The sequence below is a fragment of the Perissodus microlepis genome, chromosome 19, assembly GCF_051167445.1.
Source record: "Perissodus microlepis isolate ML-2025 ecotype Zambia chromosome 19, ASM5116744v1, whole genome shotgun sequence".
Lineage (NCBI taxonomy): Eukaryota > Metazoa > Chordata > Actinopteri > Cichliformes > Cichlidae > Perissodus > Perissodus microlepis.
In genome coordinates this window covers 19,211,734-19,238,988 of record NC_140479.1, presented here as the reverse complement: position 1 = coordinate 19,238,988, position 27,255 = coordinate 19,211,734, and the positions used below count along the sequence as shown (strand labels likewise).

At 37.4% G+C, this 27,255-nt stretch overlaps 2 protein-coding genes and 1 pseudogene across 8 annotated transcripts; 1 reads left to right on the top strand and 2 right to left on the bottom strand.

Annotated features, from left to right (window-relative positions):
• Positions 1-2,592: 2,592 nt before the first annotated feature.
• LOC146365858 (immunoglobulin lambda constant 6 pseudogene) lies at positions 2,593-4,205 on the bottom strand (annotated as a pseudogene).
• A 2,507-nt stretch (positions 4,206-6,712) lies between these two features.
• On the top strand, positions 6,713-15,991 carry slc1a8b (solute carrier family 1 member 8b). Of its 2 annotated transcripts, none has more exons than XM_084915256.1 (11): positions 6,713-7,145; positions 8,436-8,515; positions 8,846-9,061; positions 11,255-11,297; positions 11,419-11,632; positions 12,556-12,655; positions 13,374-13,607; positions 13,760-13,954; positions 14,046-14,180; positions 14,275-14,413; positions 15,845-15,991. In XM_084915256.1, exons 1-11 carry the CDS (start codon positions 6,981-6,983, stop codon positions 15,989-15,991), a joined length of 1,668 nt encoding a protein of 555 aa, XP_084771382.1. In that variant the 5' UTR covers positions 6,713-6,980. The 2 variants fall into 2 exon arrangements, with proteins under 2 accessions (XP_084771382.1, XP_084771383.1); XM_084915257.1 differs by having other exon boundaries at positions 11,255-11,315; positions 11,371-11,632.
• Positions 15,992-19,848: 3,857 nt separating this feature from the next.
• elavl1a (ELAV like RNA binding protein 1a) lies at positions 19,849-26,828 on the bottom strand. Of its 6 annotated transcripts, none has more exons than XM_084915262.1 (7): positions 26,673-26,828; positions 25,102-25,161; positions 23,401-23,581; positions 22,843-22,946; positions 22,093-22,246; positions 21,698-21,923; positions 19,849-21,541 (listed from the first exon to the last, which is right to left on the bottom strand). In XM_084915262.1, the coding sequence occupies exons 2-7, from the start codon at positions 25,135-25,137 to the stop codon at positions 21,217-21,219; spliced, it is 1,026 nt and encodes a 341-aa protein (XP_084771388.1). In that variant the 5' UTR covers positions 25,138-25,161; positions 26,673-26,828; the 3' UTR covers positions 19,849-21,216. The 6 variants fall into 6 exon arrangements, with proteins under 6 accessions (XP_084771388.1, XP_084771385.1, XP_084771387.1 ...); XM_084915259.1 differs by having other exon boundaries at positions 23,401-23,593; positions 26,673-26,827; XM_084915261.1 differs by having other exon boundaries at positions 22,099-22,246; positions 23,401-23,593; positions 26,673-26,827.
• Positions 26,829-27,255: the final 427 nt, after the last annotated feature.

The following is a 27,255-nucleotide window of genomic DNA, read 5'->3' as shown; positions in this document are numbered from 1 at the left end:
TTTCCTATCCTATTCTCCTTTGAACTCTGGTATCAAAAAACTCCCCAAAAACATGCAAATAAAGAAAACAAACACATTGATACTGCCTTCCTTAGGCATTTTCTCTTTTTCAGATCATAAGATGATTGTCTGTAAACCCTAGAAATTTCTTTGTGGGAAACAGAACAAACAGCTGGCACAAACAATTGTGTCAAATTCAAAGTCACTTAAATCACCTGATTTAACTGCTGCTCAGTTTGAAGTTCAGCAGATCATCTTGAACATGACTACGTGCCTAAATACAGTGAGAAGCTGCCATGTCATTGTGTCTTGAGATATTTGTGTTATGCTGTGGCATCCCGTGTACTTAATAAAATAGCCAGTGCTTTTTTGAATTCTGTTCAAAATTCGGTTTTCATTGCATGTGCAAAAATATAGTCCAACACAGTTACAAAAATTTCATTTGAAATTGCTGTTCCTGATCTTTGTCTCCGTCTTCATCTTCATCATTTCTTTCAAATGGTTTCCATCTATTTCTGGATCCACCTTCAGCTCAGATTTGCCTTTACTCTGAACTCACTCACATTAGTTTCATCACATCAGTAGCAACAAAATGCAACAATTTTAGAGATGTTTGTTCAAGAAATAATGGTTATCAATAATGATTGATAAGCTGTGTTGAAATTCTGCCTTCAGTGGTTATCATTATACATCACAATGGGAAAACTACAAAAAATGTGTTTGGCTGCAAGAGAAGATGTTCAGAGTTTTGCAGAAAGGTTTTACCAAACCAGTTTCTTGACTCATTAAACTTGGTTTATAGAATTAGATGTAATACTGGGATTTTGACATGATATTAATGACTAATGGTAATGTAGGAGCCACTGAAAACTCATACATGAACATTTAAAGCTTGGAACACTGTTGTTGCGATACAATCTTGGTCTCTGCAGTGTTTCTAACGTCACGGATGAAGCACCAAGATTAACTGATACACATGATCATGGACATTTACCAAGAGTTGTTGTGAATTTGGATTGTCAGCAGAGGGCAGTCTGCGACTATCTATGGTTGAAAAGACCTTCCTTGGCTTCCTTGGGTAATCTTGCAAAGATAAGAAAGCCACAGGCATGGAAGTGGGAAGTCACATTTCTGCATATTCAGTCCACAGGGATATGCAGAGTTATCTTACTCCCCCCCTCTCTCAGTTTCACAGGGACAGATGTGCCCAAATGCATTTTGCATGATTTTATGCATCACTGATCTTTGGAGTTTAAGTTCTCCTTTCAGTGAGAGTCTGAACTGTTTTCATGCACTCACACTGAAAACTGCATCAAGATGATGTTGATAGCAACTCTGACTCTCGTGTTGGGTTTTCTAATGCAAGGTGAGAATTTCTAAACATTTATTAACTTTTTCATTTAAATGTTTTAGTTTTATCGTAATCTTCGCTGGTGATTATCAAGATTTTTTTTTAATCAGATTTAATTTTGTTTATCATTTCAGATTCCTTGGCCAATAAATTTCTTACTCAGGCTGATAAATCCAAACCTGTCAGTCTTGGTGGGACCGTGACCATCAGCGCCACAGGAAGTTCAGATATTGGTGCTGATCTCAGTTGGTACATTCAGAAACCTGGACAGCCTCCCAAACTTCTTATATATCAAGCATCAACTCGCTCCTCAGGAACTCCGTCTCGATTCAGTGGCAGTAGATCTGGTTCTCAGTACACTTTAACCATCAGTGGGTTTCAGGCTGAAGATGCTGGAGATTATTACTGTATGGGTGTGCATACTGGTGGAGTATGCGCACAGTGATTTAGAGCTGCACAAAAACCTCCTTCAGTCTGAGTGAAGGCTGCAGGTGCAGAGTGCAGCGAAGAGACTGTGATGAGAATAACCGGTCCACTGAACACAACAATAGAGTCATCAAACACATACACAAAATAAAAGTTTATAATAAGAAGTTTTAACATAAAAATGTATATCATTTAATTTTATCTTTTCTAAAACATGGCTGCTGCGATGGATGCATTGATAGAAAAAAATATTAAATCCCCTTAATTTTCCCCTACCGCTATTGTAATTATAATATAATGAACATGTTAAGCTTTATCTTTAACTCTGTTGCGCAAAAGTATGAGATTCACAATGCAGCATAAGGTTTAATAATTAAACATAAAAGATCTATTGCAAAACTAAGTAAATACAAACACAGTGTTTTATTGTACTTTTATTTCATGCTGTAAGATAAGATAAGATAAGATAAGATAAGATAAGATAAGATAAGATAAGATAAGATAAGATAAGATAAGATAAGATAAGATAAGATAAAACTTTATTAATCCCTCGGGTGGGTTCCTCTGGGAAATTCGGTTCCAAATAAGCACAGCACCGACAGAAGTTATAGAGTTACAGAATATTATATATATATATATATATATATATATATATATATATATATATATATATATATATATATATATAAGTTACATTCCTTATTATAGTGGGCAAGAAGCAGAACATGAATATGAACATAGTTTTACAGACACACTGGAACAGAGATCTGTAGATTCGAAAACATCATTTGTAGACAGGAAGTGTTGCTGAAGCTCTACTCTGAGCACTGGTCAGGGTCCAGGGTTTGAGTGATGGGGCTCTGTCCACTCAGACTGGCCTCACAGCTAACTGAGCCCGCCTTCCTCCACTGGTCTGCAGAGAGGCTCAGGGTGCTGCTCCAGCTGTAGCGACCATCTGTCCCCAAGACCTCCAGGCTGTTTGACAGCCCTGAAGATGGGCTACAGCCCCCCACCTTCCAGCCCAGCTTCCAACCTGAGGGGAACCCTCCAGTGGCCAGACACACCAGAGTGGCACTGCTTTTCTTCTCCTCCTCTTTAGAGGGAGGGAGGACAGTCAGGGTGGGCCTCAACACACCCACTGGAGGAGACAGCGCAGGGAGAGGAGAGAGTCAAAAAGGTGAAGAAACTTTGAAAGGCGGTTATATGGTAATCTATTCCTATATCTATTGAATAATACTTCAAAGTGAATAACTCATCTCTGTGATAATGTTCTATATATAAATGAACCAAGCTGAAACACTCATGTGAACAGTCAAATCTTTGTCATCTGTTTCTTTCACTTCCTTTAAAACTACATTTAAAGTTAATGAGCCATGAACACCAAGATGATCTGCAGTTACTCTAAAAAAATCAGCTTTTTAATTTGGCAAAACTACGGATCACATTTTAAATCTAAAAATAAGCAGATATTGAAATAATGAGCTAAAATATTACAGCTGCTCTTCTGCAGTGTTACATTTTTAATTTATTAGTTTATTTTGACTTTTCTAAATATTTTTAAAAAACATAAAGTATGATGAAAATAGATAATTGTTCATTGATTCAATGAATTTAACTAACTGCAGCTTGGAAAGAATACGTTTTTTTCTCATTTTGTGATATCAGCATTTTTTCAATTTAACCTTAATTATTAGCAACATACAAAAACCTAAAGTTGATTAATTAGTATTATTATTAGTATATGTAGTATTATTAATACTACATGTTTTGCAAAGTAAAAGTTTTTGGTACTTCAACGATGAGTTTGGTTCCTCCGCCAAAAGTGTACCACAGTGATACAAACTCACTAAGTGGCCGCACAAAAACCTCCTGCACTCAGAACAAGTATCTAAGCACTTAGAAAATGTCTGCTACCCCAATACTTAATCTAAACAGCTACATTTATGCTAGTTTTAATCTAAAATGCTTTAAAAAGAAAAAAATTTTTTTCCTACAAATAAAGATAATATCTTGACTATCTACAAACTGGAAATAGAAACAATTGCTGTCTTTGTAACAGAGCATCTAACAAAATGCTTCTCAATACTGACTACTAACAAAGCAAATTTAAAGTAAAGTAAAAAAAAATCACAATTTTCTATACTTTAGATTTCATACTAATCACACTCGAAATAAAACGTATCATTTGCAGCCATGGACACCTCAGTTGCAATCCCAATGTAAATATTTTCTTCAGTTGTTTCACGTTGCCTTCAGTGTGTTGAGAGCAGAGAAATCATTTCCATAGAGAGGAGGCTTTGCATCATCAGCTGATCCTCCAGAGAACTGAGTAGGTTTATAGTCCTGTGACTTCAACACTGCAGGACTCACATCTGTCAGTCAACACAGCAGAAAGCACAACCACCATGACTCTCATCACCATCCTCATCTGGACGCTGACCTGCTGCTGTTTTACAGGTTCGTTCACTCAGCAACATTTCAAACATGATGTGCTGCTTTTTCTCTCATTGATTTCTGCTGATAAATAAATGATTTATTTTTGTCTGCAGGATGCAGCGGTCAGGTGACTGTGACTCAACCTCCAGTACTGACATCTACTCCTCGAAACACTGTCACTCTGACCTGTAGGACCAGCCAAGCTGTTGCTACCTGTGGTGATGGTCAGTGTATGTTCTGGTATCAACAGAAATCTGGACAAACTCCAAAGCTCCTAATTCGACATGTGAGCATAAGACAGTCAGGAACACCATCTCGATTTAGTGGCAGTGGAAGCAGCTCTGACTTCTCTATGACCATCAGTGGAGTTCAGGCTGAAGATGCAGCAGTTTACTACTGTAAGAGTATCCATGTAATAAACAGTGCTAATGTGTTCACACAGTGATTTGTAGCTGTACAAAAACCTCCCTCAGTCAGACTACAGAGACACTGGGCTGTTACAGCAGAAACTGACTGCAGCTGCTGAAGAGGAAGAAACTCTGACACAGACCACTGAACACAGAGCTGGCAGTAACCTCACTGAGTATACATTTCTTATTTAAAGATACATTAAATTAAATATTTGATTCTGATCATCTGAAAAGATGTGTCAACCCTTTGTTAAAGAGTTGACTTCTAAGACATCACATCACGTATGTTTGTTTTCAACTGCAGATGACTTCAATTATAGCCCATATGACAACTTGCAATGTATTCTTAAAAAAAGGATTATGAAACTTCTGACAAGATTTGCATTTCATTTCATTTGAGATATTTTTAACTGTTGCAATTTCTATCGTCAACATCAGAAACACTTAAAGGATAAAGGTTATCTCTCTAAATAGTAATAGTCAATGGTGCAATAGACCTCAATACTTTAAATGTGCAATTCACTTGTATTTTTATTTTTATTCCTATTTATTCTATTTATCCCCTTCGTATATTTTATTTGTATATGTCTCTGTATTTATATATGTGTGTGTGTATATATATATATATATATATATATAATATTCTGTAACTCTGTAACTTGTGTCGGTGCTGTGCTTTTGGAAACCGAATTTCCCAGAGGAACCCACCCGAGGGATTAATAAAGTTTTATCTTATCTTATCTTATCTTATCTTATCTTATCTTATCTTATATAGTGTAAAAACACACACACACACACACACACACACACACACACACACACACACACACACACACACACACACACACATATATATATATATATATATATATATATATACATATAAAATAAAATTGTTTCTAGATGATACAGTGGTGACAGCTAACAAAGCAACAAATTCATACACAGACACTAGGGGTGGTTTGCTATTCGCTTCACTTATAAGAGGTTTTACACCCACATTGAGGTTTTAGCACTGATGGTTCTGTAAATATTTAAATAAAATTATATTTTTAATAAGAATAATAGTTATTGTTTGTTAATGTTAGTGTATGATGCATTTAAAAGTAATTTGGGGCTTTTGGCTGGAGGATTAAGACTTAAAAGCAGAGATAAAAAGAAAAGTAGTAAGTATTTGTTTGCCGTTTGTTCCATCCACTAATCTTACTGCGTGCATTGTCCAAGGATTAAATGCTATTGGACTGGTTAAAGGTGATGTAGGTAGACATTGTTAGAATGCTCAGTGTCAAATTTGGATCTCTTTCCAGGTCAGTGTGGACTAAAAGGATTAGCAGACATCAACAAAAAGCATTAAAACAGCATGCAAACAGCACACTACAACAGACAGCTGGCAGCTCAGAGTACTCAGCTGTATTGATCACTAGTTTTCCACTGCATAAGACAATACTTTATATTTTTCCTTTAGATTCTTTATATGATCAATCTGGTGTCACTAGCTATAAATTTAATTCTGCTTGAACAACAGTGTAGATTGTAGTGTGTAAACCATGCTAGTGTGAGAGTGGTCATCTTTTCCTTCACAGCCTGCAGGGTTAAAGTTCATGCCTTCAACTTCAAACTAATTTGAGCTTCTTTTTGTACCAAGATGGTATTATTTACTAGTTTAAGTGACAAATCATGACATTAAAGCTACCCAGTGTATGTCCAGACCTGTTAATCAGTTTCACGTCTGAGTAGTGAGCGCTGATGCTGGCATCATGCCTTTGGCCTTGCCTCTGGTAATCCTGCCAGGACAGGTCATTCCTCAGTCTAATAAAAAAGTTTCATGAGTAGAAAGCTTTGCTGTATTATTTAAAAGAGACCTTGCGATTAATTTATAAAACCTTCCTGTAATTCTTACATTATGCTTCTCAGCAAGTACAATGTAACTATTTAATTACATACATGTGAGTAAACATCCACTCAAGAGCTTAAGTTGCAGATGACAAAGTGGATGAAGGTGCATTTGTGAATGGGATGACTTGGACACAGGTAGTAATAACTCATAATGAGCTTACCTTTAGCCTCTTTAATAAGCCTGAGTGTCTCTAAAGGAGACTATGTTCGTATGGGATAGGGATAATCCTTTTAGACACTGCTTTACCAGGAACAAGTCAGTCAACGTTTCCTCCTTCAGACTGGATGAGCTCCTCAGAGTTAAACAGGACCCACATTTCTTCAGGTACACCTGCTCTCCTCTGCCGTGGATCTAGAGAGATACATACCGACAATTCTCACTCATCAAGAGATTCGGATATCTGCTGCCAGCGACAGGGGTGGGGGGGATTTGCTGGGATACAGACTGAGCCTGAATCAGGATGGAATGTCTGCAGAAGTTATTAGAAAATACAGTGTCTCTGAAAGTCAGGGCATACGTGAAGGACTACTGCAAGAGGAATGGTCTGCTGACACTCTCGGTCTTTGCGGTAGTGACCGGCTGTGTGCTTGGATTTATACTCCGGTCATTCAACCTCTCCACACAGGTATGAATTAATGGATGGATGAATGAATGTATGAATAGAGAGAAAATCAAACTACGACAAAGTGACTCACTTAGGCTCTAACAGACATTCGTTACATTAGAATGTAGTCCAGAATATGTACAAATTACCAGAACAGTTAGGATAAAAGGAATAGGCAATGAGTACTCTTGACATGTTGACATATCTGCACTGAGGCTGTAGATAAGGTCCGTTATGCAATAATGAGAAAGAACGCAGACACAGACAATCAGGTCAGAGGTAAGAGGAGAAGATTAGCATAAACAACTGAACAACTGTAAAAAATTTAAAGATCAATACTGGATTATATGCAACTTTGTGTATGTGAAATAACCCAGGATTCAATCAGTTTTATGGAGTTTATGAAATGTTATTGGTTTGATTCACCAAAAGAAAGAAAAATTAATCTGTTTCCTTTCAAATACAGTGGTATAAAGAAATAACTTGTCCATTATTTGAGCCTCATAATGTAAAATAAACAATAAACACAATTTCCAGATTCAATAAGTTTAGTTTGTTTCCCAGGAGTAGTTGAAAATTAATGAATTAGTCTGTCATTCCATACTGAATTTCTCTCAATGTTTTGTTTTTTTCCAGCCTGTATTTATGATTTTATTTCCATGTGTAGCAATGTCTCATTCAAGGTTACAGACTACAACCATGAAGTCACTGTGATGTAAGACGCTCTTAAACCGAGAAGCTTATGTGTCCAGTGTGGATCCTCAATGTAATCTTGTCTAGTAGCAGGAATGCTCTAAAAGTACATTTTTATTTTCATCCAATGATGAGTGAAAGAATCTGTGAAACACAAGCATAATACTAACTTTCTTTATTATTAAGAATTTGATATTAATCAAAATTACTACATGTGACTTATGCAAGAGCAGAGTTTGGATGTTCTCTCTGTGCCAGCTCTGGATACTCTGACCTCCTCCTACAGTCCAAAGTCATCCACGTTAGATTAACTAAATTAATTTTAGAACCTAAATGTAATTTATTGGTGATTCTAGGATTGGGTTAAGTCTGGATACGATAGTGTGTGGTTTCCTTTTTTCTGTGTGTTGACCATCTAATGAGGTAGCAACCTGTCCAGTGTCTACCCCTAACCTGACTACACTACACTACAACAGGTGACATATTCTGTATATACTTTTTGTAAATAATGATTTTTTTAAACTGTATTGAGTTCATTGCAGGCACCCCCCCCAAAAAAAAAAACAAAAACAAAAAACAAAAACAAGTCCAAAGCTTAACTGTTCCTGTCTTTAACAGGCCAAGATCTACTTCTCCTTCCCTGGAGAACTGCTGATGAGGATGTTGAAGATGTTGATTCTCCCACTTATCACCTCCAGGTAAATGATAGCTTTGATTTTTAAATCAAATATATATTTGAAGGAAAATATTTTTACAGAATTTAGAGGTGTGGGATGTCCTGGTCACAAAGATTAATGGTACAGTCATTCAAGAGCTGAGATGCTAGCTTTGAATTTGGTCTGGGACATGTGTTGGATGTCATATTTCCTATTGCTCCACTTCAGTTTGAACACCACCAGTTAAATGTCACTACATCTATTGAAAATCTGCAGCCTTAGAAAACCAAACAACTAATTCAAATCTACTTCAGTTCCAGTCTTTTGTAAAGCCAACATCCATAATTATACCTCTTCTACTTTCCTATCCAGTCTTATGTCTGGCCTGTCAGCCATGGACACCAAGGCAAGCGGTCGTCTGGGAGTCCTGACGATCACTTATTACCTGTGGACGACCTTCATTGCTGTCATCGTTGGTATCGTGCTGGTTATCATCGTTCACCCAGGGACCGGCTCTGAAAAAGACAGTCACCATTCACATTCAGGGCCTGTTATGACCTCCGCTGATGCTCTGCTGGACCTCATCAGGTTAACATTCACACAGAAACAAAAGATTTCAGTCTTTCATCTATTCACACTACTATTCATAGCAAACCATGCCATATCTGGCGTTCAAACATATCATCTCTACAGTGGCACCAGAGATTATCTAACGAATTATAAGATTTTTCACTGAATCAGGACATTTTAAAATGCTGATGCTGCTGGATGAAAGCTAGCAGTTGTGTCAGCAGGATGTGCTTGGTAAAAAATAAAATAAAAAAATAAATAAATAAAAAATGGCAAATTACTCAGCAGCAATCTGAATCTAAATTGTATATTGTTGCAGTGAACATTAACAGAGATGCAAACTCTGTAAATAATTACTTTTTCAGCAAGCTTTTTCTCTTATATATATATATATATGTTTTAATAGAGCATTTCACAAGATCAGCTTTTAGAGCTCCCAGTAAAGTGATCTCTCTTATATCTGTTTCATATTCCTTAATTAATCTCAAACTAAAATAAATAAATACATAAATAAGTAGAAAATGACTTAATTTGGTATTATTTGGAAAATCATATTTCCCACAAGCAGTACTTTATTAATATGCAGAAAAAACCTAATTCAGGTTTGGTTACCTAATCACAAAATCTCCTCAGATAGGTTAGATTTCCAGAAAGACATGAGAGCTTTGCAGAAATCTGTATTCATCAAAACATTAATTTACATTTGATATTAAACTCTTTCTGGCAACAGTGGAGGGATTTTTAACACAGAATTTCAATGGTAAACTTTAACATCATCCTTTAAAATCCTTGTAGCATTGTTGCAATGTCATTACCCTTGCAGCAGTTTGACTAAGAATAGGGAAAGAGTTAATTGTGACTCTTTAAGCTGACACTTTCTCAGAAGATCCTACTGCAGAGTCACTTTGTTAGATTGAACCTGTACTCCTGTACAGGCTCAGGCTTATTGACAGGCCATTCATGTCAAAGATCCACTTAAATGAGATTAAACTGGAGAGCTGTGGTGAGGTGCGCATTTCAGACGTCTTATGTGTTTGGTGCCAGTGTCACTGACGCAGGCTGAATAAAAACAGTCTGATGATGCTGGGTCTACCTGTTCAGCTTCCATCAACCTTAACATGTGAAACTCTCTGTGCTGTTATACTGTGTGAAAACGTAACCTGTGTTTTTCTCACTATTCTTATAAAAACTCATTAAATCTAGGAAACTATTCTACTTTAATGAGTTCGGCCACTGGAGATATTTACGGTATATGATGACATATGAGTACAAGTAGTGGGCCAAATAAATATCCGCTATGTAAAACTTATTATTGTAAGAATAAATGGAAGTATCAAAAGTTAACATACTCCAGAAGCAAGAGAATTGAGAAATGGCAGTACTGTTCAAGCCACTCAAGGTGCTTTTTATATTCTACTGGCTCATCTTAATGATAACAGTATATTATAAGTTGATCTATTTTACAAAATGATGCAAAATATGCAATTTCATTTTTAGTACTAGCAGTTAGATTCACCATCTACAAGAACTTCCTACTGTAAACAAAAGTGAGACTGTGTTTTATTTATAAGGTTTACAGTATAATTGCTGGTTAATCATTGATCTTATTATTATCATATTATTATAACAAAGTCTAAATGTTCAATAACTGAACACCATGATACTTTTTAATTGATGATTTGAGCCTAATTATTTACATACCCATTGCATATTTTTACATTTTAAGCTTCTGAAGATTTCTACTGTGAAAAACTGTATTTGTGCATCCCAATAGTTATACTGAAAAAATACTAACAATTTGTTTTTAATATGTTTTTCACCCTCAAAACCATCACAAACAGTACATACTTTCTTCAAACATAAGATAAAAATATTTAAAAACTCAAAAAAGCTGTCTCACCACACACATTTAGTATCTAGCTTTTCATGCTATTTACCAGTAGATGCATAAATGAGGCCAGTTGTAAAAGAATTATAGAAAATCACCTACGGCAAGTTTTTTTCTTTTACCCGAGTAATCCAAGCACTTCTCGTCCGTGCTTATTTGGTGTCTAACACAACCCATTATTGTTTTTAAGGTCAACAATAAGTGCTGACCATCATTTCAGAATCTGTCACACACAAGTAAATGATCTAGCTGCCATCAGTTGAACTGTATATCATCCTACACATGTGATCATATGGCTTCTTTCTTTTTATTGTACATTGCAGGAACATGATCCCATCAAACCTGATTGAAGCAACTTTTCAGCAGGTGAGTCGACAACATGGAGTTACTGATTGAGAACTGCGCAATATTATTTAATTTCAAATATTCAAATTTCAAGATGCCCGTAGTAAAAGATCTATATGGTTGTTCTTTCATTTCATGCCAGTACCGGACAGATTTGGTACCCATTGTACAGAACAATGACGCAAAAGTGTCTCAGACCAACTATGTATATGTCATGCCCGATTACCACAACCCTCGCCTGGGTCATCCAGTCTTCCTGGAGATCACCCCTGCACCTGACATCAAGTATAAGATTGTCCCAAGTACAAGCAAAGGCATGAATGTATTGGGGATTGTCATCTTCTCAGCTACAATGGGTAAGACAATCACCATTCAACTTTAATGTTTTATATAACAATAACCATGGGATTTTAAAATAAGCCAGCCTATTCAAGATCATAAATAAGTTACATGCTGACCATGCAAATGCATAGATACATTATTGCATTGGTTATATTACAGGACATAACAACTTTTGCACTGGCAGGTTGTCTCATGCCATCTCTCCACGTCTCCATTTCAAAAGTGATAAACTAATGACTTTTGATATCAGAAGTAATGTCTCTATTATCAGCACAATGTGCTTAAAGTTTCAAAAGTAAATGTGATGATGCATTGGCTGATGTCATATATGCAGAGAAAGTAAAATTACTTTACACAGTTCAGTTGTATAGTTCTCTCTATAAAGGAAAATAAGTTATGGGAAGTTTAATACAAGAGTAAAAAAGAAATAAAAAAGGGTGTGTTGAACAAGTAAATTATATCCACTAAGTGCATAATATTGGATCTGAACATCTGAAAGGGCACAAGAAGGTGTGGTTTTAAAAATATATATATTTATTTTGCAATGTGGCACAAGCAAAAGATTTTGTAGACTAGTTTTCATTTGCAGCAATGCATTGTGGTATTTATGTTTTTTACAACTTTGTCTGAAAAGTACTGAAGTTCTGATCATAATATTGAATACCTGAAGTGGAATAAAAAGTACAGTATTTTCTCATTGAAATATTGTACTCTCACAGATCATGGAGACTTACTAAAAGGAGCTAAAAATTTGAGCTTTATTAGCAATGTCAGCAAAGCAAGCGCTGCTCTGCCTTATAGCTTATTTATATGACTAACCAACTAACTACGATGCAGTTAGTTAAATTTTGTAAAGTCTGTTTTTTCTTTATCGGGATAAGAAGGTTGCACCACAACTATTAACAAACAACCATGCGACTGTGTTATCTGTTCTCAGGTCTGCTGCTGGGGAAAATGGGGGAACGTGGCACACCACTCGTCAATGTGTGCCAGTGCATCAACGAGTGTGTCATGAAGATCATCAATGCTGCTATGTGGTAAGACTGCACTCTCTCTGTCTCCCTTTTTCTTTTTCTGTCACACACACAGATACATGCTACTGTATCACGCACATGCATCCAATAAAAGACAGACTACACGAAGTTCACACAGCAGAGCCAGATTACATCCAAAAATAGATCTCATGGCGATTCGAGGAAAACTCAGTGGTGTATCTAAAGTGACCTCAAAGCTTCTCATTGGAAATGAGTTGAGTCTTGAAATACAGTTATATGAATGGAGCAAAGAGGACTCTTTTATATAAGATTAGTGCTACAAACTCATAAGTAAATACATCAGGCAACTCACTTGAATTGTGCTAAGCACCATGCAGTGTATGTCGGAAAAAAACTTTAAGCTTCAAAGACTGATTGTATCCATGTGTACAATATGTGATTTTGAACATGTGAAGTCACGTCTATGAGCTTCAGCCTGCTGCTATAACAGCTGGCACTCTTCTGATGCCTGGCAGCATACAACATGGGATTTGCTCCCATTCAGACAGAAGAGCATTAGTGAGGTCAGCAAACTGATGCCGGATCACAGTTGATGTCTCAAATAATCCCAATGGAGTTGTTTGGGGTTAAGGTCAGGATGGAAATCCTTTCCTGTAGGGACGCACACACAGAAAGAAACAAAAAAACTTTCATATATTTTCAGGAGTCAACGTGGTAAGAAAATGAATGTAATTCATATCCTATCTTCTCTTCTTTGAAGGTATTTTCCCTTTGGCATTGTGTTCCTGGTGGCAGGAAAGATCCTGGACATGCACGACCCAGGCCATCTGGGGGAGAAGCTGGGCATGTACTTCATCACTGTCCTGTGTGGTCTCTTAGTGCATGGCCTCATCCTGCTGCCTCTCTTTTATTTCTTCTTTACCCGCAAAAATCCATTCATCTTCATCAGAGGGCTGCTGCAGGCTCTTGTCATTGCACTGGCTACATCTTCAAGGTAAGAGAAAACAGACATTTTTATGTGTTATATCCCACCAATGTAGATCTTTCTACATTTCTAACTGGGACATTTTACCAGTCCTTGGTTCAGATTGAAGTCTGCTGACTAACCTGACATCCTTTTATATCCTCTGATTTCTTTCTTTGCAGCTCAGCCACGCTGCCAATCACTATGAAGTGTCTCCTGGAGAACTGTGGAGTTGACCGGCAAATTGCTCGATTTGTGCTTCCAGTGGGAGCCACAATCAACATGGATGGAACAGCCCTGTATGAAGCAGTGGCAGCCATCTTCATAGCTCAAGTCAATGAGTATGACTTGGACTTTGGCCAGCTGGTCACTATCAGGTGAGAATAAATACTGAGAACAGATGCTCCCCTGAGAAGTTCCTTGTGTTGAAAATCTGTTTCCCTAACATCTTTTCCTTTGTCTCATCAGTATAACAGCAACCGCAGCCAGCATTGGAGCAGCTGGGATACCTCAAGCGGGTTTGGTTACAATGGTGATTGTCCTGACCTCTGTGGGTTTACCACCTGCTGACATCTCCTTGATTGTAGCCATTGACTGGGTGCTGTAAGTCCCACAAAAGTTATTATCTTTAAGTAAGTCTTACTATTTAGCTAAATTGGTCAATTTGTGATGAACTTTCCCCCTCTCATTTCATCAGTGATCGATTCAGGACAATGATCAATGTTCTGGGTGATGCCTTAGCTGCTGGGATTATGGCTCATATATGCAAGAAGGACTTTGATAAATCAGCAACAGCTGCTTCTGCTGCTGTACCTACTGTTGCCAATAAAGAACGGGTAAGGACCGTTTCTGTTAGTATATATCAAAGTTCACATAAATGAAAGATTTCAAAAATTCTCCCAAAATCCAATCCTGTATATAGTTAATGAACTAGAAACAAGAGTCTGCAACCTCAGTTTGCAGGTATTTATCCTTAAATAATAACAACAACAATTTGTATAGCACTTTTAAAAACACAGAGTTACAAAGTGCAGTTTAAATAAAGCCACATATTGATGATACGTGTACATGTTTAAACATACATACAGACACATAATCAGCCATACTGACATACATTCATTCCAACATACACACATACATGCAAATAGTTGCAAACTATGGCAAAAAATGAAGGGGAAAAGATTAAGCAAACAAAAAAATTGAGTTTTCAGCAATTGTTTGAAACAAATAACAGTCAGTTGATCTGATTGACTGAGAAATCTGGTTCAGTTTGGACGGAATAAACAATGATCACCTCTGGTTTTAAAATCAGAGACTGGAACAGTTAGGAGACCCTGTTAGACAATCGGAGAGGCCGGCTACATGATAAGGTCTTAGAAGCTCTGGTATATAAGCAAGGGCCTGTCCACGCAGAGCTTATGGTAATGGTAAATGGCCTGTATTTGTATAGCGCTTTACTAGTCCCTAAGGACCCCAAAGCGCTTTACAAGATCAGTCATCCACCCATTCACACACTGGTGATGGCAAGCTATATTATAGCCACAGCCACCCTGGGGCGCACTGACAGAGGCGAGGCTGCCGGACACTGGCGCCACTGGAAGCCAGTGAAGGCAAGGATGGGTGTAATATGTGACTGCTGGTTAGGCTTTGTTAGCAGTCTTGCTGCTGCGTTCTGCACCAGTTGGAGACGAGCTATGGAGGACTTAGAGAAGCGTGTGAAAAGTGAATCGCAATAATCAAGGTGGGAGAAAATTAAAGGAGGCCAATTATTATTTTTTCATTTTCTTATGTTTGTATTAACCACGACCAAGTTTCAAATATATGGTCGGGGTATGTACAAGTAGTCTCCATAAACCAAATGCTAAGGCTTCAGAGTCATCTAAGGAAAACAGTTCTGCTGAGGACAGAAGCCCCGCCCACCTGCTGTTCATCCCTTTGTTTATGAGGGGCAGCCAATTAAGAGAAAGTGAGCTTTAAAGAGCTGGAGAAGCGGCTGGTGCTAAACCACCTGCCCTTCAGTAGAGAAACCTTGGTCCATAAGTACCTAGGTAAGGTACATGCTGTAATTATTTTGAACTACAAATCAAATATAATGTCAAACTTGGCAATGGGAAATGAAAACACCATAGCTGCAGCTCAATATATATGAACCAAATAGTTAATGACAATATGTACGCATGTTGCCAAAAACCCTGGCTTATCAGTCCTCCCCAACACCTCCTACCTTTGACCTAACTGTAGACCTACCGCTGTCATCTTCCCTACAGAGAGACACAGTAATCTCCTTTGGCAATCAGAGCGTGGCACTGTCTGATGCTCCGCTGATCACACATCGCTGCGATTATGTGTTTGAAGTGGATGGAGACAACGTGCTGGAGAAACCCGTGCCCTGCTACAACCTCTGTCAAGTCTGAGACAATTTTACACGATGCCTTCTACAGCACGTAGATGCACCTACAAAGGCACAAACCGAGGCTCTAAAAGTTCACTCAAAGTCTGTGCCATGCAGAAACCTGTACTACTTGATACAATGTACAAAACAGCATGTCTCTATTCAGCTTTGCATGTAGAGAGGTGTGAGGAGATGCATTTTATTAAATCTTGAATGCACATTGTCTGAATGCACTTGCAGACATGAACATACGTCACGATGACATGCATTGGATGGAGATCAGTGTTTATCAGTTCCAGGGGGACAATTAAAATCCACAGTAGAGCCGTCATAATGAAACATGACTGCAGTTTTAACTTAAGTCTAGGTTTTGAAATGCCTTAACGTTGCCTCATTTTTGACAATAATGCTGAGACCTTGAAAGACTTGAATGTTATAAGGAGCAAATAGACAAAGAGCAACAGAACAGGGGCTTTCTCTCTGTTAGACAAGGTGTTTATGCATAAATATTAAAGCAACATTAAGAAATATGCTAACATATCCCTAGCAAATGAAAATTATAGCATAATTTGTGTTTTTATACCACTGCTTTTAATTTTGTGTTCATTTCTAATAAAAACCTGCTACATACCAGTGCTGTGAGAGTTTTTATTTTAATAATTAACCTCAGACTATTAAGCTTAAGATAAGTATATGCAGTGCTCATGATACATGCTGGATTATACTTGGCAAGGTAAAAAGAAAGTATAGCATCTGTCAGTTATAAGGTTTTTACATAATCTGGTCCTTCAGGAGATCTTAAAATTCTTTGAATACAACCTCTGATGAACAACAACATGGCATATTACAGTGTTATTAAACAAAAATTAAACCAAAATGCAGAAGCAGTGTGTGAAAAACTAAGTGCACCCAGTGATTCAACAGCTTGCAAAACCACCTTAAGCAGCAATGACTTAAAAGTAGCAATGATTTTAAAAAAATTGTGTTATGTATGAATTTATGTGCTCAACTTTCCTTTTTTCCCCTTTTTCCTAAGAGAAATAAATAAATTCTGTACACTTAGCTTGAAATTTAGCTGGATTTTATAGATTATTTCATGCAAGAAAGTTGACAAGCACAAAATAATTGTTCAAAGCTGTCATGATATTTAGGGCAAGATTTAGTAAGTTTCTAGAAAAACTCTGTTGTCTACAAAAAGGCCCATTGTTAATTTTGTGACTGAAAGCTCCCTCTGGGGTAATTAGCATGATCATGCATTGGTAGAAATACACCAATGGAAATGGAAAGTTCTTTGAATGATCCAACAGTGCACTGATTTATGTACAAAGATGCAGTCACTTAAAAAAATTACTGGTACAGGGCAGCAAAAATTAGTGGCTCAGGAGCACAACTTAGGTCTTAAAAATAAAAAAGTATAATCAAAGGTCAGGGATTAATCCCACACTCTAAACACATTAACAGTTGTATTTTGACAGACATCCCCACATTGATGGGCAGCAACAATTGCTTCTAAGATCATTGTAAGATCATTGCTGAGGTCTTTCCTCTTTGGCAACATGAATACCCCAATACCAGCAATTTGCCAAAACTTTGTACAGAGCTGCTTACGGTCTTAGTTCCTGTGGAAGCAGTAAGGATGTGCTTTAAATTTTCCACAAACACCATTTCAGCATTTTGGTTTAATTTTTATTATTTAAATAACAAAAAGACAAAGACAATGCTTTACGTTTTGGTAATTTGAATTCAAAACGGACCATATCCATCCAAACCAAGGCCTGGGGAGTACAAACGTAAAATAAAACCACTATTTCTGGCATTCTTCTAGCTGGTTGTTGTTCAGGATGAGCCCATGCACTGTCTTGTATGCTGGTCATCCTGTACCATATTTCACTGCCAAGAAAAGTTTTCACTTCTAGTTTTCAAACATCATCGCTCACAAGTGCGAGTTCTTCTGAAAAGGATGCGAGTCTCAAAACAGACAAAGAAAAAGGGTCCTGCTTGAAATGACAAAATTTGCTACAACTTAGCTATTTAAGTATCTGAATAAAAGAGTTTTTAGCATTCCAAAGTCACTAAAAACGGAATAGCCAGACTGGTTTCAAATTTCTCTTTCCTTTCCAAGCCATTTTGAAGAAGCGGTTTGTTTTGTTTTTTAAGATATATTGTATAAGGTGTCTGAAATTGTATATTCATATTCTACTTTAGAAAACTCATTTTGGCTTTAATTTTAAAGTTGAAGGAAAACTGAGACAAAGAGCTGCAGAAAAAATAAGCTTCAGGATAGACTCTGCTCACTGTCCCCACCATCTGGTTGCAGAAGGTTCCAACTCCGATCTACATGTCAAGTCTACTATTAAATCACATCTCCATATTTCCAGGAATGTGCAACAATACTGTCATATCACAGCAATACTAACTTCAGTAACATGTACATAAAAGTGCAAGTGCACATCTACTCATCTTTTTTCAAGAGAATCACGTAGATCAAATCCACAACAAGCTTCTAAATACACATTTAATTTTCCTTTAATCTTTTTTTTAAAAGCCACCATGTTTTTATTGAAATGTTAGAAGACATTTAACGGACTTCAGCTTAGTGTCAAAAGTGTTCAAAACCAAGAAAACAAAACAATCCATTAAAAACACTGCAATAAGCATCAAGTATGACCACAAACACTGTCAAATAAATAAATGCGCCTCCTCTGATGTAAAATACACTATTTCCTCTTATAAATTAAGGCGGAATGCAGTTTATTTTCACTGCCCCTTAAACTCACTTGCACCTTTCATGCAAACCAAACTAGACTGCCAACATAACTACACAGTAACTTCAAATAGAAAATTTTATATATTTTTAAAAAACAAAACAAAATGACAGTCGATGACTATAACAAATGTCTATTACCTGCACTGAGCAAGTCATGAAATATTGCACAAAGTTAAGGATCCTGACACAATAATAACAACATGGAGATACTAAATCAAGATGCACAATAAGACCAAAGTTTGAAGCTCACAATGTGAGCACTCCTTTATGATGGGCCAGACAATTTTAACTATATTCTCAAGTGTCAGCTGAATTATTGCTGGGGAGGAAAAACAGAATCCGAAAAATTGTGAACAAGTTTTGTAGCCAAGTATCTTCTTAGAAACACAACTCCAAGTGTTATGCTTTTTAACTCCTGCTGAGCTTGAATTAGAACAACTGCAGCACCGATGCTAATGGCATTTTTAAAGAAACATACACTAAGCTGGACATAATTCTTTTCTAACTGGGTGAGTCTTTTACTAATAGGTGAACAAAGCCATGTGGTAAAAAGTAATCTCCATTAAAGATCAAAGCAGTGCGTTTGGTTTTAAAAGCCTAAATCTTTGACACTTCGAGTTAAAATATGGAAACTAGCTTGTGTACAATCACTAGTTTCATTAGATACCTACACTGACAAGTGGACAATTTAGTGTGAATACAAAACAGCCAGATATTAAAAGCAGCTTCATACAGCTAGATGTCTATTGATGATACTGAAATCAGATTAACTACAGGCAGCAAAACTATCAGCAGTGCCAACAGACTGATTCAGTTTGCTGCTCTTCTGCAGTTGAACTTGTGTCATGTTTCAAAAATCATTGTGGAAAACATCTAACAGATGCTTACTTGCCTTAAAATATCTGTTTTGATTAAGTAGCATCAAATCCTCTCAACCTACATTGGTCCATAAGTTAACATCTCAAAAGTGTAAAAGCTTCCAGTGAAGAAACTTTTGCTTGACGAGCAAAGTGTTAGGAGCGCTCTAAATTTGCTACAGAGGGAAATAAAACAAAACTGAAAAACAATTCTAAAAGGATAAATAAAAACCAAACAAACAAACCAAACAAAACTTGCAGCAAAACAAAATAAAATTTAATGGTTTATGTTCAAAGGGAAACAAGCAAAACAAAAGAAAGGAAGAAAATTAAATCTAAACTGAAATCCATAACAAAGGCCATTCGAGATAAGCACTCGTTAAAACAAGTTTGTAACTTAATACGGTAACAAAACTGTATGAATCTACAAAGAAATATAATCAAAAGAAAATTAACTCAAAAGTAAAAGGAAAAAAAACAAAACAAAAACCAACAGATCAGCAAACAGCTAGTGGCGTCGCTCTCAGTAAGAATCAGTATTATGTGTATATAATTAGTACCTCATCAAAAGAACAAAAGAAAAAAAATTCAATAAGTAGAGCTCAGCTGATACCTGTAAATCTCAGCTTAATCACAGAAGTATCTGCAGATTATGGTGAACAAAAAAACCAAACATTGGCCAATGAGAATCCAGTAGCAGTTGGGCTCCAAAAATATTTATCTTGAACATCTGCTTAGAAAAACTCTTGCGAGGTTATCAGTATCTCTCCCTGCCTTTGGTCCATTTTAATTTGTGACTCACTGACTGGGGTTCATTTGCAACTCGCATCAAACGACACTTTACATACGGATAACAAAACAAACATTTCCCTCCTAGGGCTCACTGTTTCTTTTAAGAACTCTTAAACCTGCCTGGAAGGTATACAGAAGTAATAGATTACCATCAAAAAGACTGATATACAGAGCAACCTAAAGCTGGCTGGCTAAAAGTGCTATGCTCTTAGACTGACTTGTAGTAGTGAGTAGTTAAAAGGTCTACTGGATGTCCACTGTATGATAGTTTAAGGCATCTATTTCTACTTGTGACGAGGAACCAGGACAGAGCACTGCTCTTCCGCAGTAAAACTGTCTAATTAAAAGGGGGAGGGCAGTCTTTAACCCTATCTTTACACTAAATCAATCATTGAAAAGTTCACACTTGGATCTTTTACAATGTTCTGATTTGTTTGTTTTTAGTGCACTGCTAAGAATCATTGGTTTGCCTCCTTTATGCAGTTCCTACAGCTTTACATGCAACACATATAGACAGGATTTTAGTTTTTGAGATAAGTTTCACAAAAAAAATGATGTTGGTGGTAATTTGGGATTTTAGCCTCTCCATCCACTCCAAATTAAAATTGAGTGTCCTTGAACCCCAAACAAACAACAATGGAGAAAAGAAAAGAAAACCCTAGACACTTTTGAGACAATTACAAAGGTGCAGAAGAGTGAACATGTCACTTAACTCTGAATATGATGAAACTGAAACTGGTGTGTCTAACTTTGAAAACTTAAGCTTTCTGCAATAAAAGCCTGACATGGGTTACTTCCCGCTTTCTTCTACACCTGATTGTCCGGCTTATTCTACTTGTGGCCCTTGCTGGTCTTAAAGGACACTTGCAGTATCTTGTCTCCGAGCCGGTAGCCATTCAGGCTGGCGATGGCCATGGCGGCCTCCTCGTAGTTTGTCATGGTAACGAAGCCGAAGCCTTTGCACTTGTTGGTGTTGAAATCTCGGATCACCTTGACATTCGTCACGGCACCAAAGGGACCGAACATCTGCCACAGGATGCTCTCGTCTGCGTCCTGGCCTAGGTTGTAGATAAAGATGCACCAGCCCGAGGTGGAGTTTCCAGGGACACTGACGCCTCCCATGCTGCCCATGTGATCGACACCCATGGGAGAAAACCTGAAAGTGAGAGTATTTAGCATACTTGCTGTCACTAAGAATGATAACGTGACTGATTATCTAAGAAAAAAAAAACAATAATCAATGAAATATAAAAATGGTAACATTTCAAGCATCAGAACCATTCAGTTTATATGTATGTAGCTCTTCCCTCACCTAAACCGCTGTGCCTGGTGGTGTAAGGGTCCTCCAAAGCGTCGGGATTGGTTGTGGTAGAGCTGAGAGAGGAGCTGTGTGTTCTTCACTTGGTTTGGGTTGGCTGCAAATTTTACTGTGATTGGCTCCGAGGCTCCTGGTGGCTTTTGACCATTTAAGTTTTTGACAGCCTCCTCCGCTTCTGCACGCTTGTCAAAACGGATAAAAGCCACTCCACGGGATGAACCTAGGTTTGAGAGAGCAGCTGTAACCACCTATTCTGACACAAGCAGCATGAACTGCAGCTACTTTTAGCTACTTAACAGTGACTGATATCACTTTGTTTTTACAAACTGTTTATTTAATTTCAACAAAATTTTTGGAAAAAAAGCAAGGAAGCCATTCACCTTGCGTACCTGTACCTTGATCAACAAGTACCCGGGAATTTATGATACGCCCGTAACGTGAGAACATGTCCTCCACGTCCTTCTGGGTCATGTTCTTGGGAAGTCCGCTGATGTACAGGTTAGCATCCTTTATTGTGTCCGAGCTGGGCCGTGCATATGACACCTGGCGACAGGAAGCAACAAACGCCTGATTAAAACTCTGATATGCATGCAGAAATTGAAAAAGAATTGCCAAAGTAAAACAAAAACATCTAAACAGTAGTTTGATTGAACAGAGATTAATATAGCAGTGGTTTGGTCATATTTATACATCTTTTTATTCAGCTGAACACTGCTGTGTCTGTCCATCAGAAAGCAACATTTTGGACTAAAAAACTACAAAATAATCTGGTTGTTTTAGACATCAAGTTTTTGGTCTGAGTAAAAAAAATAAAATAAAACAAAAATGGGTGAGGGGGGAGGATCAGAAGCAACAGAACATTACAGCGATAAAAAAAAAAAGAAATCAAATTGATCATTTTGAAAATTAAATACATTTAATACACTCACTGTGACAGAATGTGTCAAATAAAATAAGTTGAATTAAAGTCAAACACCAGAGACTTATAAGATAGGGCAGTAAGTGAGCGTTAAAAGCAGTACTTCTTTCCTCGGGCTGACATGTACTAGCTAGATAGCGGACAGCACAAGAGCCACAGCAAAGTTAAATGACATAACATCTTTGCTTTGAGAATTGTAGAACACCTTATTGCACGTTACCTTGATAGTTTTGGACTGTAGCCTTAGTCCATTCAGTGTACTGATAGCTCTTTCTGCATCACTAGGGTTAAGATAGTTAACAAATCCGTACCCTAAACTGTGGCCTAGAGAAAAAAAAAGGAAAACAATAAAATAAAACAAAAAAACGTTTTATAGTTCAAAAAAATCTGCAAACAAATAAATATTAAAAATAAAAACAAATCTCAAACATTGCATGCTAGAATAAACAATTAAACAGGGCTGGGCTGGTTGGAATCAATAAAACAAGGCTATGATAATCAAAAATGTTCAGGAAACTACTTCCCAGCGTGAGCAGGAAATAAATTTGGGAGATCTCTCAAATAAAAGTTACAGAATCACTGAGGGCAGAAAACAGGCCATTAATAAACAGCGTCCAAATAAATAAAATTATTATAAGACAAATCTCCACCTCGACATGATCTGGCAATGCCACAGCATGTATTTTTGGCCAAGTCTAACAGGAATCCTTTTCCATTTAATCCAAGATCTTGTTTGGATCTGATCTGACATGATTTATTGCTTCAAAACTTTGCATACCTGCAACTTTGTCTCTTATTAGCTTGGCAGACTCCACCTCCCCAATGCTGCTGAATAGGCTCCGCAGCTCATCCTGCGTCATGTTCTGAGGGAGGTAGTTCACGATCAGGTTGGTCTTGGCATCCTTCCCCTCATCCCCTCCCATGTGGTCTTCATAACCGTTCGACATGTCATACACCTCCTGCAAGTCAGCCAGGTGGGCCGAAAACACAAAACAAGGTAAGCACGTTGGGTAGAACAGAACTGCTGCTGAAACCGATTTAATTACTTACAGAAGACGGTCATTTGAAAGCTTACCCCAGGCCGTTAACTGTAAGTACATGACCTGTAGTAACCTTTAGATTTTGAACTATTTATTAAACAAAATGATGCAGTAAAAATTAGTAATAATAGTGGGCATACTGGACAGTTTTGATAGTTACTAGAATTAAAGAAAAAAAAATGGTTTGCACCAAATTAACAAAAAGCTCCTGTACAAGATCCAGATGCCTCCTTTTCAACTATACGGTTAATAAGAAAAGAGGTCACACCAAGTAAAATCTGATTATTGTAGTCAACACGGTAATCTTAGTTATCCATCACTTATCCATCTACTGGACTTAAAACATGTGTCTTTTTCAGAAGATTTATTTGAAGTTTAATTATCCATCATTCAAAGTCCATGACTCTTATAACGTGGCAATTTTTGACCATAAAGCCTGTCACCTAAAGAGAAATAGTGGTCCCTGTTTGCCTAAAGCAAACTTGTCTCAGGTGATCTGCATGGCAGCCACAGGCTGAGTGACAGCACACAGCAGACCAGGTTCCCACAAGAGAGTATGAAAAGAAATGTGATTTTTCTTGTTTGTTTCTGTAATCATTGGAAGCCGAAACTGTAATAGAAAGCAAATGCCAAATACCTACCAAACAACTTTTCAACTTTCCTGTGTGTGATTCACTTTATATCCCAGTCTGTCAAGTACAGTAGAGACACCAATTGTTAGGTGCAAAAGAGACTTTGAATTCACACTTTAGTTCCCTTAACTTCATTAATCCTGGGACTTTCTGGTCAAAAAGGCCAAGACCATTCATGCTGCTTGTAAGTGTCTAGAAAGGATAGTAAATACTGGAATACAATTAAGTCATAACCCCAAATACATTAGACAAAGATGTGAATGGATGTAAACTTTAACTATGTCAAAGCAGTGATTTACACTAAGCTAACATGAATATGCACATTTTAAAAACATAACAAAGCTGGTACCTAACGTTAATCCTCATGATTATGTCTAACACGAATTATCTGCAATGTGGTCTTATGACATATTTGATAAGACTAACATTACTTTAGATGACTAGAAAATGTCTTAAAATGATTTTTTTTAAATACCAATTCAATTGTTGTTTTCACAGCCCGCACTACAGAATACACTAGTTGAAGACTGAAATGGGATTGGGCCAAGAGTCAATATTTCAGCTACATAATATTGTTTGTGTATCTGGCTGATAACTTTTGATTATTTGCTTGAATTGCAGTGTGCCTTTTGGATTTTTATTATCTTTTACAAACTTGTTACGCTGTTCTTGTACCTACTATATAACAGCCAACTTGCTTTAAGTTGTAATTGATGCCATTAATATGTTGTGCACTGACCATACTGCCAAACAATATGGTCAGATACTACAGTACTCACTGAAATGAAAGCTGGCATTCGTACTCACTTTCATATACTTAATGTGTCCTCGACGAACTGCCATGAAGACACTTCACTGCTCCTGAAGCTACGCGGAGAAAAAACAAATATCAAACAATGTCAGGGCAACTCAACAAGCAAACCTACAATCTGATCAACATGACACTAAGATGCAGCACACCTTATAATACAGAACATTGTATTGGACGTTAAAGCTCTACAAATTCTTTGAAAATCATGCTGACCAGATTGTCTATAATGCTTTAAAGGAGGCAGCTCTCCCAGCTTAAATGCTCTCCTGTTTACTTTGTTTCTCACATGGGGTGCCTATGAATGAAGTCACAAACTGGACTGGTATGCACATTGTGTAAATAGACCATAAAAAGTGCAATTAATTTTACATTAAATGCATCTCTCTCTCATATCTTTCTATCTATAGATATAGTTTAGCAGTAAAGCTAAACATTGGGTCTCAAAATGGGCATACATGGAGGTCACCAGCCAATCCCACTCTTATCTCCTGTGAAACATCTTTTATAGGAAACATAACTTTCGGATCAAATTTTATTTTCCTAACATAACCTCCAAATAAAACCAAACTATTGTGAGAACAGAAAGGGCTTGTTGACTGTGCAAAGACAGGGGTAAGGGAATACAACACCAAAAAACCAGCAAAACTATTCACCACATAACAACTTAAAGAGTCCAGACAAGCAGAACTGCCGTGCAAGATAAATCGTTTTAGAGCAGTTGCTGAATATTAACAGTTAACGTGGAGAAAGCATGGAAAGTTTCAATTAAAGATGCTCTTACATCTTTTCAATGAACACAAGTAATCCTGATGAAAAACTGGGCTAGCGCACTAGTATTTTTTTTTTCCATATTATCCAGTCGGATATGGAGCAATGGAGTGGAGCTGATGTAGCAGCAGAGTTAGATCAGAATTTGAATGTGCAATATTTGAATGAACAGCTTCCAAGAACAAGGGAACTGCGAGCTACTGTGCTCACTTTTTAACGCGGCTAAAATAAAAAAAAAGCATTATTGAGAAATCTTAGATTATTTTCTACAGTGACTCCGCTTTAATACTGCACTTTTGTTTTAAACACACGGGTGAACAACACATCGACTCGCGAGCTCAAAATCTAAATCGGAAACGTGCACGGGCCCGGCTAGCAACATTTAATAGCATTAGCAAACTCCACGCTTTTCTGTGCTTATAATGATTACAATGACAAATGTGTACATCGGGATTAGCAAACAGAAGGTAATTTTCTTATTCTAACTTAAATGTTATAAGGGTCCGTAATAGGTCGCAATGTGAAAAGTAAAGTGACACCGACGCCGGATAGCTAACACAAAGCACCGCTGCCCCATTTTTGAGAGCGTCACATGAATGCTTTTCTGTCCCTGTGCCGAAACCCCAGCGGCCTGCTAACAGGCCACAGAGGCTAACGCTAACCAACGCTAGCCAACAGCTATACAGGCCGCGAAAGCGGCATGGCAGTCATTTGCCTTTGACAAACCTTTGCACGTCGAAATATCGAAGCAAAGGCTCAAAGACTCCGTGGAAGCATTTGTTACCATGGAAGCTCTTACCAGCTTTTAAGTGGTGCTTTTTGCTGTTTCTGCTCCCTTCGCCTATTTCTTTTCTTCTTGGCAACGTCCACTTCCCTCCAAGTCGGCCTCAAGTAACGAAGGAACCCAGAACGAAGCTAAGTGACGGAAACAGCCACGCCCCCTCACGGATCTGAAAGACGAGCTGTTAAATCGGCACGCCTACGCCTCTGCAGGAGACGACGGTGGGATCCGCATCCAATATGGCTAGTTCGATCACAGCTAAAAATATTTCCTCTGTAGATATGATTAATTTGAATAAACTCCGGACCCCATGAAACGGTAAAAAGGCATGCTGCAACACATAAAAACACAAATACTCTAGGGATAAAGAGATTACCTAGGAGTATGGGAAAAAAGGAATATTATATTACTATTTTGAAAATAAACTAAGATAATTTAGATTTTTTTTCCTATACTATTTTAGATTTAATCTCAAAATAATATTTCACGATTTATCTCGAAATTTCGACTTAATTTCGACCTAATTCTAAATTCTGCAATAATAATAATTACAACAACAACAACAACAACAATAACAATAATATAAACACCAATCCTTCTA